The sequence below is a fragment of the Procambarus clarkii genome, chromosome 31, assembly GCF_040958095.1.
Source record: "Procambarus clarkii isolate CNS0578487 chromosome 31, FALCON_Pclarkii_2.0, whole genome shotgun sequence".
Taxonomy (NCBI): domain Eukaryota; kingdom Metazoa; phylum Arthropoda; class Malacostraca; order Decapoda; family Cambaridae; genus Procambarus; species Procambarus clarkii.
The window spans coordinates 15,833,879-15,854,557 of NC_091180.1; the positions used below are offsets into that span (position 1 = coordinate 15,833,879).

Sequence of the window (20,679 nt, forward strand, 5' to 3'; positions counted from 1 at the left end):
TCCTACCATCAAAGGTAAACTTCACAACCCGAAGAGGCTGACGGCGACGAGTAAACCTGTCTACCTGGAGGACAGAATGGCCCTGGGCTTCAAGGATATGCCAAATATCTTCGTGGCAGTCCTGTAGATTCCTAATACCGGTTGCAACATGGAGTGGGAGGAGAATAGTGCCAACACTGGCATTCAACCGAGCTTTCTTGGAGACCCGAACAGGGGTCTCGCCAAGGTAGGATGAGGCAGCAGGATAATTGCCATAAAGTGGGTAAAAGACCATGATAGTACTGTACTCCTAAAAATGAAGCTCCAAGACAAAATTCCGAAAACGCATTGCACCAATACACAAGACTAGAAATATTCATGGACATATTTCCTTTCCTTCCTCCCTCCCTCTCTCATTTTTCTGCTGCAGCATTTGATAGCCAACAAATTCAATAATACCAAAAGAATCACAAAAAAAAAGAACCAAAGCTCAGCTAGCTATATAACACTGCTACATAACATTCAAGAGGTGAATATACCAAGTTATTCAAGAGTTCCTGGATGCCATTCAGGATGACACAAGAGTAGCGAAACACAAAACTAGCGATGTCAAAGGAGTCATTCACCAAGGAACTGTATGAAAGCAAAATTTCTAATCCTAATAATCCGGACAATTTACAAGGTGTGACGCGTGGCAGAACATAGTCGTGACAGTAAGGTGCCGGTCACAAGTCAATCTTGAGTGGCCAACACAAAACCACACCAGAGAAGCTTCCCACTTTCAAATTAAGTTTTACACGTTTCAAGAACTATTACCCGACATACACAAGATAATTCAATATCAATTTTATTTAAAAGTTTCTCAGAGTCAAAAGGAAAAAGTACCTGTATTACCTCAACTTTTTGAAGGGGAAAATAAAAGTATAGCATTTGAAAAATCACTTTAATAACATTCATAAGCAAAATACACAAGTACTGTATCACCACAAAGAAGAAATTCAACTGTATACATATTGCAAATATTTGCTATATCAAATACTGAATACCCAATAGTTTTTAATCAATCACTTCTGAATAAGTGTCCAAGGAACACCATGTAATCTTGCCTAACAAATATTTCCCCCTCACCAATTTCTATAGGCTTTTTCCATTGAATGTTCAATAAAAGAAAATCCAGTTTACAGACAAGAGTAATCATCATCAGATTCCATTGAAGACATAACTATTGAACTAAACACACTGATTATTCTTCTCAAAAGAAATCTTATAAACAACTCTGAATTACATGCAGTACAAAAAAAGTATATTCACTTGTAATAGCACAATGTCCTTTTCTCACATGCACGTGTGACAACACCAGAATGTCATCAACAACACACAACCTCAACAACTTGACAAATTATGAAACTGGAATTTACTGCAGCAATTACAGTGTAGTACATTATATCAATGGTACTGTGCACAACACACTGTATCTAATACCCACTCTTCCATGGCAACCTTTGACAATACTGTACTAACTCATTACCTATTAATGGCAACCAACAGATTTTAAATATACATTTCTTTGTTGGAAGAACATAGAGCATCCATTAAAATGTCCACTTTCATTAGGAGTCAAAATGTTTATATAAGACAGTGTTAAGTCTGGAAAACAATGTAGTACAGTTCTAGTATTACAGAACATTTAAAAGTCCTAGTTATTCAGAATGCCAATACACGAGCGGGGAGACTCGAGACGAGTGATGTCAACCAAGTCCAATCTACAGTTACACGAGCGGGGAGACTCGAGACGAGTGATGTCAAACAAGTCCGATCTACAGTTACACGCGCGGGGAGACTCGAGACGAGTGATGTCAAACAAGTCTGATCTACAGTTACAACTTTAAAGTCAATCTCCAAAACATACATATTCTTTTTCCCCCTGTAAAAGCATAATTGATATCTAATTTCCCTTGAATCTAGAATTACTCTATGTATGTGGCTTTCCACTGTATCAAGAATGTCTCGGTAATTATCAGAAAATAGTGTACTAGGCCAGAATGGCGAGCACCTGCACCAAGGAAAGCTTTATCATTGTCAATGAAAAATTAACAGCAAGTCAACAGTGTTACCAGTTCCACAGCAGCACAGTATTCAGATATTTAAGAACACTAGTGACAGACTACATAAATGTCCCCTCAGACTGCTTGGCCAAACCTCAAATATGATGAATAACAATTTACTTGAATAACTTACTGGAGCTTAATGAGATGAAAAAGAAATTACATTGGTTAATTACATTAGTGTATCCCTCAAGTTCTAATTATGATGACAAACAGCGACTGTACCAGAAAAATATAAATCTAATCACACACTTCCTTTCATACCCAAGTTACTACATAGGCATCAATTTTCTTAAATTCATCCATTTTGGAAACAAATGAAGGAATGGAAAAAAAGATCTGAAAAACTTTTCTATTGGTTGAGATTAAAATGTCCAAAACAAAAAAGTTTGTATCCTAGTGTCAAGTGATCCAAGAAGATCAAAAATTAATCATACGATTAATTGTGACTCACAGAGCCCATGAAACTAAACATGTGTTTACATTCCTGTGAATTTAATAGGTTCTACCCAATGTGTACTCTGAGGGGAAGGACAGCTTGTAGCTCCCGGTGCCACTCCATGTAGGGAGGGTTCCAGCAATGGGGATGATGTTCCATGAGAGCGTCAAACTCACATTCTTGTGACCCCTGCCAACACAAATTAAAATATATTAACCCTTACACTGCTAGAGTCCAGGCTGTAAATGGGGAGTATAAGCTGGGGCTGGGCAAAAAAATATTTGAATCAAGTGAAAATTAATATTAAATGTTAAACAAATCTCCAACTTATTGACGTCAGCGTCGTGAAAATTTCATCCCAACATTTTCAGAAATGTATTTTAGACAATTTTTTTTAAAAAAGAACATTTTGTTAATAAGGAGAACAGCTCCTATTAACTGGAACTGAGGGATAATGCAATAATAGAGATGCAAGCACCTGTCCGATGAACAAAGAAGAATAGTAGTTATAAGTGCCCACAAAGTGGATATCCAGCTGTTGCCTTTAGAGCATTGTTGAGTAATACATAACAACACCAATAATAATGAGTAAGTATGTTATTATGCTCAGTTTTCTTATATATCATACAAACACATTGTCCAATTGTAATATCTGTTGCTTTCACCAATGTCCACAATTCTTTTTAAGGAGTTTTTTTTTTTAATTTGTTTTCTGTTTATTATCTGATTTTGTTGCATCCTGGAGAGTGCATACCCATCCCTAACTATGTGAAGATAGAATTAAATTGGTCAACAAATAAATCAGTTATAACTGGTAGAACTTGGGACTTTAAATTTTTTTTGGCTGATCTTTTCACAAATTTCAAACTATTTTCTTCATATCTCTAGGTTGTTTTGATGATTAGGGACCAGATTAGAGCTTTTTCACTTATATAAAGTGTACATCTTTATCCCCTAAATAATTATAATTACCCCTATATTTTTTTAGGGGGGAGGGGGATTTTTTTTCTTTACTTCATTTCAACACATTGACCTATAACTTTCACATATTCGAGTACGAATGCTAAACAATGTTCATTAAAACATACAAGTAAATTAATGAATTAGAACTACCTTATACATTGCCAATAACTTCAACTTCAATTCTCTCTAAAACTAGAGTTTCAATTTTGAGTCAACTTCAAAAACTCTAGTTTCAGACTGATTCTCGTCATTTTTGCACAGTGTACGCAGCTGTTCTACAATCCTATTAGAATGGATTTTTTATAAACCCTAAACGTTTGGAGTTGTAAATTTTGTTGTCTGAATTTGGTGCATATTTCAAATGCCATATTGACAATTTTTTTTTACAGTAAACTAAACTGAAAATCTATATTCTAAATCTATTAAAATGAAGATTATACTATTCTGAGAGCATAACAACACTTAATGAACAATTGGCGATACCCGTACAGTATTTAATATTTTTGCAGCCAATCTGAAAATCGGAAATTTATATTATAAATTAAATATTAAATATTACATTTCATAATTATTTTTAATTTTCTTGTGTTTCAAGTTACATTGGTGATCACTTAGACAACGTTGGAGCATTTGCCTAGTAGATTATGCACAGAAATTGGAAAGCGTTAGAGCAAGTACAGTATGAGAAATATAACTTATGATGACATCGGATCCTGTTGTATATAGACACCATGCGCAGCTTAAAGGGTTAATGGAACTGCAAGGAATGTTCATTTCTACAAATTTTGCTTATGCTCAAAGTTGTTGATTAGTTGTTGAACCCCAAAAAATTTGCATACACACATGAAATAGCCCGACATTTCTACACACTCTTCTTTCGAGCTGTACCAACGCAGTAGCTCTTAGTAATACTTTACTTTTTGTGCTTCCTCAGTAAAAGAATTTAGTAGTTATAAATCGGATAAAGTATTTACAAAGAGGAGGAAACTACCAGGGGAAAGTGCCAAGCCATTACAACTATGTTATAGCACTTGGAAGGGGTCAGGATAAGGATTTAGGATGGGACGGGGGAAAGGAATGATGCCCAACCACTTGGACGGTCAGGGATTGAATACCGACCTGCATGAAGCGAGACCGTCACTCTACCGGGCAGCCCAAGTGGTTGGGCAAGAGTGCTCAGCTAGAATAACTATACTGTATAGCACATGGAAGAAATACAAGGACAAGGAACTGGAGTACAAATACAGAATGAAGGAACAATACTTTTTCACTTTTACCATCAAGCATCAAATACCAACCTTGCAAGAAGCGAAGTCTATGTTCTATCAACCAGTCTAAGTAGGTAGAAATGTGGTGGACAAAGTAACCTTTTATGAACAAAACTCTAAACAAGTCAAGATTTGTTTACAGTACTCACAGTAGACCATTGCCATCATCCCAAAAGTAGTACTTGAGGTGCTGATTCTTCAAGTTGACCAGTGAAGTATCTCCCCGCCTGATGATCTTATCCCAGAGCACTACCTGAAAGTTCAACACCATTACCTTAGCAAAATACAGTAAATTTTACACCACTTTAGTATTTCTAAAATTGATGAATGCTACATAATCAATAATTTTCAACTTTCTGTAATTACCATTCAACTGCAAAACTTTCACGAACCATTCTACCTTTGAGGACAATTATTTTTACACCAACCTGGTTAACTTTGTTGTTAGGAGTCTGGTACTCAGCAGTGAGGTAGAGGAACAGCTGCTTGGTGTTCCAGTTGAAGAGAGGAGTCAAGTCTGATGACAAGTCAAAGCGAAGGGCTCCCAAATCATTTTTTTCCCTTGACACTGCATACTCTGGCACATTTTTCCTAGTGAAACATGTGAAAATTTAAAAAATAATTTTTTTTTATTTATTTATTGATATAAAATACAAGTTCTTACATTCTTGTACAGCCACTAGCACGAGTAGCATTTCGGGCAAGTCCTTAAGCCTATGTTCCCCGGAATACTACCCCACCAAATCGTTTAACAACCAGGCATTCTGTTGGGTAAACAGAAGCTGCAGTTAAGGGACCCAGTGCATGTGGAGACTTTTCCAAATATGAAAAAAATAGTGAAAAATGTTAAACAAATCTCCCATTATGTGGCATCAGTATCATGAAAATTTTATCCCAATATATTAAGAAATGGAATTTTTCAGAATTTAAAAAAAATAAGTGCGTGTGCGATGGGCAGCAACCGGTACTGATAATAACGATAACACCTCCTATTTACTGGAAATCAGGGATAAAGATATGCAAGCACCTGTCTGATGCACAAAGAAGACAAGTAATAGTGAGAGAATGTGCACCCGAGCTCAGCATTCCACTTCAACTGATTTTTCAGGTAAACTTGTGTACAGGAGTTGTAGCTGATGTGTGGAAAAAGGCTAACATAGTTCTAACCTACAAAAGTGGCAGCAGGGAAGACCCCCTCAATTATAGACCTGTATCAGTGCCAAGTGTAATAGTCAAAATATGGGAAAAAATAATTAAAACTAAATGGGTAGAACATCTGGAGAAAAATGATATAATACCAGACAGACAGATGGTTTTCGATCTGGGAGATCCTGTGTAATGAATTTACTCGGTTTCTATGATCGAGCCACAGAGATTTTACAGGAAAGAGATGGTTGGGTTGACTGCATCTATCTGGACCTAAAAAAGGCTTTTGACAGAGTTCCACATAAGAGGTTGTTTTGGAAACTGGAAAATATTGGAGGGGTGACAGGTAAGCATCTAACATAGATGAAAAATTTCCTAACTGACAAAAATGAGGGCAGTAATCAGAGGCAATGTATCGGACTGGAGAAATGTCACAAGTGGAGTGCCACAGGGTTCAGTTCTTGCACCAGTGATGTTTATTGTCTACATAAACGATCTACCAGTTGAAATACAGAATTATATGAACATGTTTGCTGATGACACTAAGATAATAGGAAGGATAAGAAACTTAGATTGTCATGCCCTTCAAGAAGACCTGGACAAAATAAGTATATGGAGCATCACTTGGCAAATGACTTTAATGTGAATAAATGCCATGTTATGGAATGTATAATAGGAGAACATAGACCCCACTCAACCTATAAATTATGCAAGAAATCTTTAAAGAATTCTGACAAAGAAAGGGATCTAGGGGTTATCTTGATGTTATCTTGAGATGATTTCGGGGCTTAGCATTCCCGCGGCCCGGTCCTCAACCAGGCCTCCTTTTTGTTACAAACACACCCCCCCCCCCCCAGAAAGCAGCCCGCAGCAGCTGTAACTCCCAGGTACTTATTTACTGCTAGGTAACAGGGGCATCAGGATGAAAGAAACATTTTGCCCAATGTCTCCCCGCCTCCACCGGGGATCGAACCCGGAACCTCAGGACTACGAATCCAGAGTGCTGCCCACCCAGATGTCACGTGCCAGTTTTGGCACTAGTGTGGTTCTAGATAGAAAACTGTCGCCTGAGGACCACGTAAAGAACATTGTGCGAGACGCCTATGCTACACTTTCTAACTTCAGAATTTCTTTTAAATTCAGCTAGAATATGCAGTGGTTGTGTGGTGCCCATATCTTAAGAAGCACATAAACTGGAAAAGGTGCAAAGACATGCTACTAAGTGGCTCCCAGAACTCAAGGGCAAGAGCTACGAGGAGAGGTTAGAGGCATTAAATATGCCAAAACTAGAAGACGGAAAAAAAAGAGGCGAGATGACCACTACATACAAAATAGTAACAGGAATTGATAAAATCGATTGGGAAGATTTCCCGAGACCTGGAACTTCAAGAACAAGAGGTCATAGATTTAAACCAACGAAACAAAGCTGCCGGAGAAATATAAGAAAATTCACTTTCGCAAACAGAGTGGTAGACGGTTGGAACAAGTTAGGTGAGGTGGTGGAGGCCAAGACCGTCAGTAGCTTCAAAGCGTTATATGACAAAGAGTGCTGGGAAGACGGGACACCACGAGCGTAGCTCTCATCCTGTAACTACACTTAGGTAATTACAGTGAACACCAGGGGCACCCAGACCCCAGTGTACCAACACAACTGGGGGGCACCTACCCCCCCGCCACAATATTGACCCACGTCATAGTGACCTCAACCACCATTACCCAACAATATTTTTACAGAGATGAACATTTGTGAACACTGATTCACGTGGCAGTCACGTCACTTGTAAACACTGAGGCCAATGACCGCCTTCATCCCCCCAGCCCCCCCCCCCCCGCCCAGGTGTACACAGGTGGTCTACAGATGGTGTACACAGATGGTGTACACAGGTGGTGTACACAGGTGTGCACGCACAGGTGGTGTACAGATAGTGTACACATGTAGTGTAAACAGGTGGTGTACACAGCTGGTACTCACAGGACAATATTAGCGGCGGTGATGGTGACTGGCGCAGTATAGTGAATGAAGAAGGTGGAGGCAAAACACAGGAAGGTGAGCGCCGCCAGCGTGGTTAAGCTGAAGGCGCTCACGGCGTTCACTCGCGACAGGAAGGTGTGCATCTTGCCCTGCAGGTGGCTCAGGTGGTGCAAGCGGCGGCAGGTGGTGCAGGTGGCAGCAGGTAGGCAGGTACAGGAGGTAAGACAGCTGGCTCGAGCACCACCACCGACCTGCTACACGTCAGTCGTGTTGACGCGCCGGCCACGCCACCTGGCGCCCACACACCATACTAAACCTCCCGCCAAATTCAACTTCTATAATTCGGATTTATTTCATTATTGTACGATGCAGTGGTCCAGTCTGACACCACTCACCACACACCACAAGGAGCAGTGTGGTCACAATGCGACCCAAACGTCTTAAGGTCAGAGCGACTCCACTTGACGGTCATGCTATCGGGAGAAGCAATACTTTAAAGATCCTGAAGGACGTTACTGGCCTCGAACCCGCTGACATTAGTCAGAAAGGTGAAGATATCGTGCTCTTCTTTTCATGTGAAGAGGAGCTAGAAAAACTCCTGACTAACGATGCCATTCTTCACAAAGAGCACCACCTACATCCTCACTTCCCACGTCAGTTCCTGGCCGGAAGAACTGTTTTTACCAGCAGAACCAGCCAGTGGATCGCTGAGCGACCTCAACATCATATCATGGACAATATCGAGGACGAAACTCCAAACCTGTCGGTATTCAACCTAGAGTTCTGCAACACCGACAAAACATCAATGAAGATTACGTTCACCACCATAGCTGCGGCCACCCAGGCTGCCACACAAGGATTCTACTGCTTCGGCCTAAAAATACTACCCCACCAAATAAAAAAGGAACGATACCATGAGATCCAGCAGTGCTTTAAGTGCTACGAGCTCTCCCACCCAACCAACAAGTGTCAGCACCCTGTCCAGAGGTGCAGCCTATGCGCACTGGACCATCACTACTCCATATGCAAGGCAACAGTCCATCGCTGCTTGCTCTGTGATGGCAATCACCCTGCAATTTCCTACCGCTGCCCCCGCAGACAGGAAAGCATCAAGGCCCAGGTTGAAGCAAGAGAAACAACCCTTCTACCTCCTCGACCAGAGCCCCAAGCGTTCAACCCACCACCTTAGCTCTCACTAATCGACCAGAAGACTTTCCAGTCTTACCAACATGTGGCTCCTCCCAGCAGGCGACACAGCCTTCTCATTGGGGGCCCAAGGTCCCACAGGCTCCTTCACAGCCCTCTGCATCACGTGCTGGCATTATCCCTAGTTTTATTAGACTTGCGGAAAGGCTAGCAGGACCAGACAACCAGTGCTTTGTTAGTGAACTAAACGCATTATACATAGACAATGGCCTGGCCCCCATCATAGCCACTAGCGTAAATCTCACTGCCTCCTCTACCACTCCGGAGACTACCACCAGGACGACCAGGTGGTCAACTTCAACACCGACTCCAGAACCGCCCATGACCCGGGCGACACAGAGGTAATTCCTTCTCCAGCTCCCAACACTCCTACCATCACTATCTCAGCAGCCGCGCTAGCAGACGTGCTGTCTACAAACGATAACAGCACCACCAGCGCTCCTGAAATAGCTACAACCACCAATCAACGACACCTAAGCCTACCTAAGGCTGCGAGGCGAAAGACAAAAACGCCCACTACGGAGGTTACGGACTCCTCAGACGAGGAAATCATAGTAGGAGCTCCACCGTCGCATCACAAGTACGACACCTACACGGTTCAAGACTTCCTCATGGAGGCCACGTCACCAAACTCCAACGACAGCACTGCTCAGCCAAAGTCGCAGGCAAAGAAAAAACGGAAAACCTAGAGGTCTACACTAACCCCACCAGCTCCATAACTGGTATAGACAGCCCTCCAGGCTGAAAACCATCATGAAGACCCCCATCCATCACCAGATCTCTAGTATCAGTCACTGATACAGATAATGGCTCCAAAGAGCCTCCACTTACGGGCTCACCATAGCCCGTAAGTGGTAGTGGATATGGGTATGGGGTAGTGGACCCCATATCCATCCTGTGGGTGGTAGTGAACCCCATACCCATCCTGTGGGTGGTAGTGGACCCCATACCCATCCTGTGGGTGGTAGTGGGCCCCATACCCATCCCGTGGGCGGTAGTGGACCACCATACCCATCCTGTGGGTGGTAGTGAACCCCATACCCATCCCGTGGGTGGTAGTGGACCCCATACCCATCCTGTGGGTGGTAGTGAACCCCATACCCATCCCGTGGGCGGTAGTGGACCCCATACCCATCCTGTGGGTGGTAGTGAACCCCATACCCATCCTGTGGGCGGTAGTGGACCCCATACCCATCCTGTGGGTGGTAGTGGACCCCATACCCATCCTGTGGGTGGTAGTGGACCACCATACCCATCCTGTGGGTGGTAGTGGACCCCATACCCATCCTGTGGGTGGTAGTGAACCCCATACCCATCCCGTGGGTGGTAGTGGACCCCATACCCATCCTGTGGGTGGTAGTGAACCCCATACCCATCCTGTGGTGGGTGGTAGTGAACCCCATACCCATCCAGTGGTGGGTGGTAGTGAACCCCATACCCATCCTGTGGTGGGTGGTAGTGAACCCCATACCCATCCAGTGGTGGGTGGTAGTGGACCCCATACCCATCCAGTGGTGGGTGGTAGTGAACCCCATACCCATCATGTGGTGGGTGGTAGTGAACCCCATACCCATCCAGTGGTGGGTGGTAATGGACCCCCCCCCCACATACCCATTCTGTGGGCGGTAGTGCAAAAAGTTACATAGGTACATAATGGGCTAAGGGACTGAACCCCCAGAATTCATTAACTATGCATGCCTTGATAACCTAGTTACAGGGGGTTTAATGGGTTCAAGAACGACTACTTGTACAATCTCTCTAGGCTTATTTATTTATTTATTTATTTATTTATTTATTTATATATATACAAGAAGGTACATTGGGTTTGTGAGAATACATTGAATAGTACAGTATTTACAATCTTGTAAAGCCGCTAGTACGCGCAGCGTTTCGGGCAGGTCCTTAATCTAACAGATAATTTTAAGTAGGTAAATTCTATCAGAATTAATAAAATGATAACAAATACATTGCAAGAAAAAAAATACATGTGATGTGTAAAAAACACTGCATGTGTAAGTAACTTACACATGCTGTGAGCTGGTGTCATAGTTAATTTGCCAATCGTGCAGACTGTGCAGTGAGCAGCGACGGAGAGGTGAAAGTCACCCATATTTAAGACCTCCAGTTAGCAAACTGGGGATATTTGTCTACGATTTCTGGTAGTAGATTACCTTGCATGACCCAAGGTGAGATAGGGGTTCATAACTCCCTATAGCCTAAGGTAAGGTAGCGGTTCATAACTCTCCATAGCCTAAGGTAAGGCAGGGGTTCAAAACTCCCCATAACCTAAGGTAAGGCAGGGGTTCAAAACTCCCCATAGCCTAAGGTAAGGCAGGGGTTCAAAGCTCCCCATAACCTAAGGTAAGGCAGGGGTTCAAAACTCCCCATAGCCTAAGGTAAGGCAGGGGTTCAAAGCTCCCCATAACCTAAGGTAAGGCAGGGGTTCAAAACTCCCCATAGCCTAAGGTAAGGCAGGGGTTCAAAGCTCCCCATAACCTAAGGTAAGGCAGGGGTTCAAAACTCCCCATAACCTAAGGTAAGGCAGGGGTTCAAAACTCCCCATAGCCTAAGGTAAGGCAGGGGTTCAAAGCTCCCCATAACCTAAGGTAAGGCAGGGGTTCAAAACTCCCCATAACCTAAGGTAAGGCAGGGGTTCAAAGCTCCCCATAACCTAAGGTAAGGCAGGGGTTCAAAACTCCCCATAACCTAAGGTAAGGCAGGGGTTCAAAACTCCCCATAACCTAAGGTAAGGCAGGGGTTCAAAACTCCCCATAACCTAAGGTAAGGCAGGGGTTCAAAACTCCCCATAACCTAAGGTAAGGCAGGGGTTCAAAACTCCCCATAACCTAAGGTAAGGCAGGGGTTCAAAACTCCCAATAACCTAAGGTAAGGCAGGGGTTCAAAACTCCCTATAACCTAAGGTAAGGCAGGGGTTCAAAACTCCCCATAACCTAAGGTAAGGCAGGGGTTCAAAACTCCCCATAACCTAAGGTAAGGCAGGGGTTCAAAGCTCACCATAACCTAAGGTAAGGCAGGGGTTCAAAACTCCCCATAACCTAAGGTAAGGCAGGGGTTCAAAACTCCCCATAACCTAAGGTAAGGCAGGGGTTCAAAACTCCCCATAACCTAAGGTAAGGCAGGGGTTCAAAGCTCACCATAACCTAAGGTAAGGCAGGGGTTCAAAACTCCCCATAACCTAAGGTAAGGCAGGGGTTCAAAACTCCCCATAACCTAAGGTAAGGCAGGGGTTCAAAACTCCCCATAACCTAAGGTAAGGCAGGGGTTCAAAACTCCCCATAACCTAAGGTAAGGCAGGGGTTCAAAACTCCCCATAACCTAAGGTAAGGCAGGGGTTCAAAACTCCCCATAACCTAAGGTAAGGCAGGGGTTCAAAACTCCCCATAACCTAAGGTAAGGCAGGGGTTCAAAACTCCCCATAACCTAAGGTAAGGCAGGGGTTCAAAACTCCCCATAACCTAAGGTAAGGCAGGCAGTGGGAGACAAGCTTTTACCTTCAGTCATAAACCCATGGGGGCGGCTTGCCATCAAAGGCGCCAAGACCAGGTGTTACATTTTAAAATATTGTATATAAAACTTAGCATGTTGTATACATGGGTACCTTCCACGGGTATATATGAGCATATATGGGTACCTTCCACGGGTATATATGGGTACCTTGTACGTGCCCAGGGCTTGTGTACCCATAACTGTACCCTTGTGTGTGTTATATTCTGGCCAAGATATTAATAATAATAATAATAATAATAATAATAATAATAATAATAATAATAATAATAATAATAATAATAATAATAATAATAATAATAATAATAATAATAATAAATGAATAATAAAAAGTAAAAATCAAAATCAAATCAAATGTTTATTTAGGTAAGGTACATACATAAAAGAGATTTTACAAAGAGTGATGGATTTATAGATAGAGCTAGTACATACAATGCCTAAAGCCACTATTACGCAAAGCGTTTCGGGCATGAAGAACTTAAATGACTAAAGCTTAATACTAATTGAGCATAAAGAATAAAATCAAAACATGGAATGAAAACATAGCTGAAAAAGCAGCACAAATACAATTATGTCGACAAACAGCGCTCTTTAAAAAAAACAGACATTGGTTGACAATAGAGGGGTAAGGTAGGTTACAGGGAATTTATTAGGTATAGCTTCGTTTTTATCTTAAACTGGTTGAGAGAGGTACAGTCTTTAACATGGTTGGGAAGGTCATTCCACATTCTGGGTCCCTTGATTTGTAGAGCATTTCTAGTTTGATTAAGTCGTACTCTAGGAATATCAAAACTGTATTTATTTCTGGTGTGGTGCTCATGGGTTCTGTTACAACCTTCAATGAATCTTTTGAGGTCAGGATTGGCATTACAGTTTAGCGTTTTATATATATATAATACACATGAGAGAATGTGCAGTGACTTAATATCTAACATATTCAGAGATTTGAGTAGGGGTACCGAGTGATGTCTGGGGCCAGAGTTGGATATTGTCCTAATAGCAGCTTTGTGTTGAGTAATTAGAGGACGTAAATGATTTTGGGTAGTAGAGCCCCAAGCACAAATACCATAGTTGAGATATGGATAGATGAGGGAGTAATAGAGAGTCACCAGGGCAGGGCGGGGTACATAATATCTGATCTTAGAAAGAATGCCAACAGTTTTTGAAACTTTTTTTTTAGTAAGTAATAGTAATAGCAGTGTAAAAAAGTAATAGCAATGTCTTCTTACAGACATAATAACATAGTATAAAAACCTATACTTATGTAATTGTGTATTTGACATAAAGATTTACACCAAGTCTTTCACACTCTGCTGATTGTTTTGTCCAGATGTGAGTGTGTGGTGAGGACCAGACAGCTCACATCTCACACACTAATAATTAGGCTGCTTCCCTCATTAATGAAGATTAAGCCCCCCTACAAGTGGTGGCTTAGGGGGGGAGAGGTGGCAGATGATTGGAGTGAATAGGGGGATAGAAATAGCCTAAGCTGCTCTATCCCTTTGATATGTATTTCTTTCTTATTTCAATAAACATACTTGAACTTGGAGTGAATGTGATCTCTGGTCGTGTAATAACAGTCGCTGTGGCGCAGTGGTAAAGTACTCGCCCGGCGCTTTGCGAGCGCTTTGTCCCAGGTTCGTATCTTGACCGGGGAGGTTTGACTGGGCGCCAAATTTTAACTGTAGCCTCTGTTCACCCAGCAGTGAATGGGTACCTGGTTGCTAAACGATTTGGCGGGTCGTATTCCGGGGGAAAATTAGGATTAAGGACTTGCGGTGGGTTTTCCAGAATGTAAGAACTCTTGTATATACATTAATACCAAAACAGAAACCATCTTGAAGTGTCTCCGGGCGCTGTCGATGGCTGCTACTCTGGATCCTGGCCTCTAGACCTCACCAGGTCACCTCTGTCCCCGCTTTCAGGGAGGCCAGGTCGACGACCGGGCCGCGCGGTCGCTAAGCCCCGGAATCACCTCAAGGTAAGGTAACCTCAATGTAAGGTGACAGCCCATGTACCCTCGAGATGTCGTCTATGGAATTATGGTCACCTGTCCCTCTTGTCAGCCTGATATTTATTTTTATTTATATATATACAAGAGTTCTTATATTCTTGTACAGCCACTAGCACGCGTAACGTTTCGGGCAAGTCCTTAATCCTATGTGTTCCCTGGAATACAACCCGCCAAATCGTTTAACAACCAGGTACCCATTTTACTGTTGGGTAAACAGAGGCTACAGTTAAGGATTGACATCCAGTAAATCCTCCTCGGCCAGGATACGAACCCTGGACAAAGCGTTCGCGAAACACCAAGCGAGTGTCTTGACCACCACACCACGGGGGGACTGTAGAATATTCTCAGAACTGGAGTTGTTATCCTCCAACTGAACCCTTCGGAGGGAGAGGGGGAGGGGATATAAATAGCCTATTATTATTATTAACATCTTTATTGACAAAATTAATTACAATTTTGCCTAATCTGAGGATTAGGATTAAATTAGATTTAGGATAATCTGAGGATTAGAGAAACAGCCTAAGCTACTCTATCCCTTTGAGATGTAGTTTTCTTGCCCCAATAAACATACTTGAACTTGAACCCTTTGAAGTCATTTTGGCTCCAAAGGGTCTCTACTTACGGGTTATTCATGCCCGTGCCACCTCTTGGGTGGCTTAATCTTTATCAATCAATCAATTAATCAATCCTGCACGCTGTCCCTGGTCATTCCCTCCATGCCCGAAGGAAAGCGGCTATTGCCACACAACTTACATTCATCCATTTATTTAGATATAATTTTAATTCACCTAGAATAATTAGTCTTATAAAACTATCCTCGGAAGAAAAGCTTTTCTTACCAGCAAAAGTATTTATTAGAACCCTTTTGACCACCTTTCTAGTTCTAAAATTATTACTTTCATAGATTATTTCACAGTTCTTAACATCAATATTGTGATCCAGTTCCAACAATATGATCATAATGCTGATGCTGACAAATGGAGTTTTTTTTTTAGCTGGCTATTCACTACGTCATTTAGAACAAGTGGGTCAGCATATGGGAGAAAAGAAATAAAGTTTGTGTCATTGGCAAATAGAATTGGCTTCAAGCTTTGCAACTAAGCAAAAAAACTGATGACATACATGAAAATTTTCGTATTATGCTTTTTTTGAACATTTCTAGGAGATAGTTTATGAAATTTACCTGAATTTACCTGCACGAGAGTGTTCCTCGACAGGAAGAGGAACCAGGTGTTGTTTTTTAGTTATTTTTAACAAAGATAACATAGGCATGTATACCTATAAGCTCAATCCTCCTGTCATTTTCCTCTTTCTGTTCAAGATTAATATTAGCAAATTCTCCACAATAATACTGTGCCTTACAATAGGACAATCAGTGCACTTTCCCATAAGAATATATTTATACTGTATCTTATATATTTTTAATCGAAATAAGACATTCAGAATTTGAGTACAGTATTTCATACATTGTAGCGAAATAATTAATTATGATATGATGTAGATATAGTTAGAAATTGGCTTTTCAGAATTTAAAATACATAGGGTTATTTAATAGTTAACTGAACCAAACATAAGACTGGAATTTATAGTATTTTTCCTATTTTTTAGGATAACTATATGAGTGATTTGTAAATCTATTAAACTGTTAGTGAAAACCTCTTAATATATACATATATTGCTCTATATTTGTAGTTTAATTCAAATATATTTCAAATTAGGCGCCGTAAAAAGACGTCAACTAGTGCCATCTGTTGGCCAATATAGCAGAAAAACTTACCATTTAGAAAGCAGTATTTATACAACTTAAATTTATTTTGTTTTATAACGTTTCCCATTGCACGTTTAAACTGCAATATCTCCCTTAATACCTAAACAAGCTCAAAATATTTCATCCCATCAGATAGAAAATTTAAGCCGCTATTATTATAGCGGCAAAACAGTGTTAAACAATTTGACATACGATTGATATATGTGGCCGAAGAGGCGGCAAAGTTATCTGTGAACGAAACGTAAAGAAACCTCCCCAAGTGTGGGCAAGTTCTCCCCGCAGTCGCCATTTTCTGGTCGGGTGAGAGAGGGACAACTTGCGCCGAGCTGTCATCTTCCCAGTTAGCCTTTTTTTTTTTAAAACGCTCCCCCTGTTCTTCCACGGGCCTTCCATGCCAGGATTAAGATCCCGTTGAGGTTATCATGGCGTGTCTGAACACCCTCAAGCAGGAAATACGGGTATTGGAGAACTCTTTCCCCAAAACAGACGATCTGTTCCAAGTGGTGGCCGCCAGTGTTGACGAACTAACCTGTCGATTTATTTCCAAAACGGGCAAGAAATATGACATTCACGCCAACATCACAGTAAGTAGGCCGCCCGCGGCGCCCACGCCGCCCACGCCCACCTCCCAGCTTGGGGCCATTTTTGACCAATGGGGTAAAATCAATGTTTAACATGTCAGCGCGAAGGTCGAACCCACAGTCCTGGCTTTGTTTACAGAGGTCCAAGGCCAAGTGAGCCAGCAGGCCCGTGTGGCCCTGTGGCCTGGCCACCCCGCCCCTGGCCACACCCTGGCCACAGGGACACCCTGCGGCCATCAACGGGCTTTATTGTGGTAATTTGGTGGCCGGGCCACGGTGGCCACTCTGACCTCCACCCCCGGGCCACACTGGGATGATTTCGTGGGCCCCGGGGTGCCTGTGGCCACATGGCACCCCTGCTGCCTGGCCCAGGTGGGCTATGGGGGGGTTGTGGGTACTAGTGGCCCTGGCTGGTGTGGGGCCACCCTGATGGCCTCACCTGGGCCATTAAAGCTATTCAAGGTGCATGACGGACCAGGGTCTTTGAGTATGGCCATTTTAATAGCCATACTCCTAATTTCATTTAAATCTTCATGGCCCTGTGGCTGTGTGTGGGGGGGGGACCACCATGGCCCTGTGGCTGTGTGGGGGGGGGGGTCGGGCCACCATGGCCCTGTGGCTGTTTGGGGGGGGGCCACCATGGCCCTGAGGTTGTGTGGGGGGGGGCAGGCCACCATGGCCCTGTGGCTATGTGGGGGGGGGGGGCACCATGGCCCTGTATTCATCTAGTTGTGTTTTGTGGGGTTGAGATTTTTTTGCTCTTTCGGCCCGCCGATCAACTGTTTTACTTTTTTTTTTCTCTCCACACCACACACACCCCCCCAGGAAGCAGCCCGTGACAGCTGACTAACTCCCAGGTACGTATTTACTGCTAGGTAACAGGAGCATTCAGGGTGAAAGAAACTTTGCCCATTTGTTTCTGCCTGGTGCAGGAATCGAACCCGCACCACAGAATTATAGTAAGAGTCCTGCGCGCTATCCACCAGGCCCCTGTAGTGGGGGGGGGGAGACCACCATGGCCCTGGGGCTAAGTGGGGGTCCACCATGGCCCTGTGGCTAAGTGGGGGGGGGGGAGGGACCACCATGGCCCTGGGGCTAAGTGGGGGGGGAGGAGGAACCATCATGGCCCTGTGGCTGAGTGGGGGGACCACCATGGCCATGTGGTAGATTGGGGCTTAGAGGAGTCCACACCTTGAATCATTAGGCGTAAGGGGCCTTATCTAAGGTGGTTTCATGTTTCTGGATCCTTGTAGCCTCTCATTGGCCATCCCTGCTTCTTGACCCTTGACTATTAAGAGGATTTGTTAAGGATATTCCATGGCTCTAGTAAAGAGGTCATAAACTGGCCTTCCTCAGTGACTTTTTATTTGGCTGGGGAGGCCATTGGTGCAGATTCCTTGTACCTGATGCTGGTACAGTATTGGGCATGTCATTTTGTAGACCTGATATTTTGCACTGTATTTCCTTTAAAGGTTGTATTCTAAGGAAGAAACCACTATCCCATCTGTTGTATTTCACAGATTACATTGAAATGTAATACTGTACACTATTACGTCGGTCACATACACATGTTAATGTAGGACTTGGATTGTGGTGGTAGACGATGAGTCACAATGTGGCTGAAGCATGTTGACCAGACCACACACTAGGTGAAGGGACGTTGACGTTTCGGTCTGTCCTGGACCATTCTCAAGTCGATTGTGGCTTGAGGGGGGGGGGGGTTGACTACCACCACAGCCATTGTGGTGGTAGTCTCGTAGGCTTTGAAAATGGTAGGCGAGTCCTCTCAGCTATTGTCAGTTTTTGAATACAGACTGTGGCTACTGTACTGTCTTTAGTGCATGCTCTTCTCGGGCTCCTAGCCACCCCCAAAGATGTCACAGTACACTGTACCTGTCCCTGTAGAGCGCACCCAATAAACGTAGAGTAGGGGTTCTGGAGTGCAGGTTCCCACAGCATGTGCAGCTCTGTACAGTCAGTGGTGCCACTAAGTCACTGGTTTAATTTTTGTTTGCCTAGGCTTCATTTCATCTTGTAGAGCATACTAGATTCTGGTCCGGGTTTCTGATAAGTGACTAACAAGTCTCGCTCGGGATGTGGGGTCTAAGGCACAGTTTTCCAATCTATAAGGTAGGGGGAACTACAGTACTACGTTCTCAACCAGAAAATCCATGCTCTGTTTGGCATTTTTATCCAAAGTGGGTCAATTTCATCAACATGTAAAATTTGAATAAAATTCCATTCACCTGCATAAATTTGAGTAAAATCTAAAGTTTATTTGAGTAAAATATTTTAATCTTCAGTAATTTCAGCTAATTTTGTAACATTTAGTTTCTCACAATAAGCACTAGCAGCCTCACCACTAAGGAAATTTCTCCTAGACTTTTACAGTATCTATTACTGTAATCCACAAATATAGAACTTGAAGATGCTCCTAATATCTTCTAAGGTTTCAGAATGACTTAATTTTCTCCTGGGTGAGCATGAGGCTGATGGGATTTCTGTAATACAGCAATTATGGTTCTCTGCCAAGTTAACAACTTTTCCATGTCACAAATTACACAAGTCTTTTCCTTGTTCCTATTGTAGACGTCAATGGTGCAGAACCTTCCATGTGCTCTAAAATTTGAATCTTGTCCTTGATAATACACGAGGCGTGATTATGGAGCAGGTAGTGGGCATATACACGCACCCCCCACACAATCTGTTGGTTATCCAGCTTTGTTTCATGGGTAATTGGTCACCACTTTCATGCTACTGTCACCATAACTTTTTTCGGCCATTGATAATGGTGTTTTCCTTGATAAATAAGGCACTTGTTTATTCTAGTGAAATATGCCATATTATTAAGTTTGCAAATATTGTGTTGTGTACTGTGATAAAAAAAAATGGCTAGTGGGTGGGGAGGGGTGTTGAGTGAATTGTATATGAACTACTGTGTATACTAGGGGAAATAATTTATAAGTAAAATGGCATTTATAAATATGGGAGAATTATTACAATGGGAAGAAATTACTAGAATGCCATTCAATGTAGAGGGTCCAATAAAATGACTCGATGTGCAGAAATATTGTTACTCGTACACAATTAAAATAAAACTATAGAATCAGTGAACATAGATGCAGACAATCATTTTTAATTAAAGGATTGAAACAAAACATTTATATATCTGCATTACATGTATTTTCAACTCGAGAGTAATCGGTACAATATTTGATACATTTGGTACAGAAATCAATACAAATTTGATACATTTATTACTCTGATAAGATTATTGAACCTCATGGCAAGAAGGGGAAATGTCTTGCAGTGACTTTAGGTAGGCTCTCACAATGCTGTCCTGTCTGAGTCAGCAGTGCTCAGAGGAGAGAAGAGGTGGAGGGCAGTGCTACAAGAGAACATTGGAAGTATCATACATAAACAGATCTTCCCAGGCACTCTTCTCTCCAAACCTGAAAAATTACATAAAATTATAATACACATGACAATAAAACAAAAAAAGAGTAAAAGTAGTATTAAGTACTGTACTACAAATAAAATGCCAGTTAATATATTGGAAATAAGTGCACTTTTCATATATATAGTTTTTAATGTTTTTATCATTTCAGGAAACTTACCCACACTCCCCTCCAGTCTGGTTTGCTGAGACTGAAGACACAAATGTTACAAATGCTATTGAACGGCTCAGTAACACGAGTGGTAGAGATAATCAC

General features: G+C 42.4%; 2 protein-coding genes across 3 annotated transcripts in view; one reads left to right on the forward strand and one right to left on the reverse strand.

Annotated features, from left to right (window-relative positions):
• Positions 1-908: 908 nt before the first annotated feature.
• On the reverse strand, positions 909-8,171 carry Spase22-23 (Signal peptidase complex subunit Spase22-23). The gene is made up of 4 exons (XM_069334374.1): positions 7,873-8,171; positions 5,183-5,345; positions 4,904-5,007; positions 909-2,712 (listed from the first exon to the last, which is right to left on the reverse strand). Exons 1-4 carry the CDS (start codon positions 8,013-8,015, stop codon positions 2,580-2,582), a joined length of 543 nt encoding a protein of 180 aa, XP_069190475.1. The 5' UTR covers positions 8,016-8,171; the 3' UTR covers positions 909-2,579.
• Positions 8,172-16,659: 8,488 nt separating this feature from the next.
• LOC123758640 (ubiquitin-conjugating enzyme E2 Q2) overlaps positions 16,660-20,679 on the forward strand; it is a 38,613-nt gene continuing 34,593 nt past the window's right edge. Inside the window, exons 1-2 of one of the 2 annotated variants that reach the window (XM_045743162.2) lie at positions 16,660-16,969; positions 20,575-20,679. In XM_045743162.2, the coding sequence (XP_045599118.1) occupies positions 16,808-16,969; positions 20,575-20,679 (267 nt within the window). In that variant the 5' untranslated portion in view covers positions 16,660-16,807. The remainder of the gene's footprint in view (positions 16,970-20,574) is intronic. The other variant, XM_045743161.2, reaches the window with a different exon arrangement.

What these genes read in the sequence shown, in the direction of transcription:
- Spase22-23 (XM_069334374.1), bottom strand. Translation starts at nt 8,015, where the DNA reads ATGCACACCTTCCTGTCGCGAGTGAACGCCGTGAGCGCCTTCAGCTTA. An exon ending in CTAACAACAAAGTTAACCAG is followed by an intron (nt 5,008 to 5,182) that starts GTTGGTGTAAAA and finishes TTGAACTTTCAG; the next exon opens with GTAGTGCTCTGGGATAAGAT. An exon ending in GATGATGGCAATGGTCTACT is followed by an intron (nt 2,713 to 4,903) that starts GTGAGTACTGTA and finishes TTGTGTTGGCAG; the next exon opens with GGGTCACAAGAATGTGAGTT.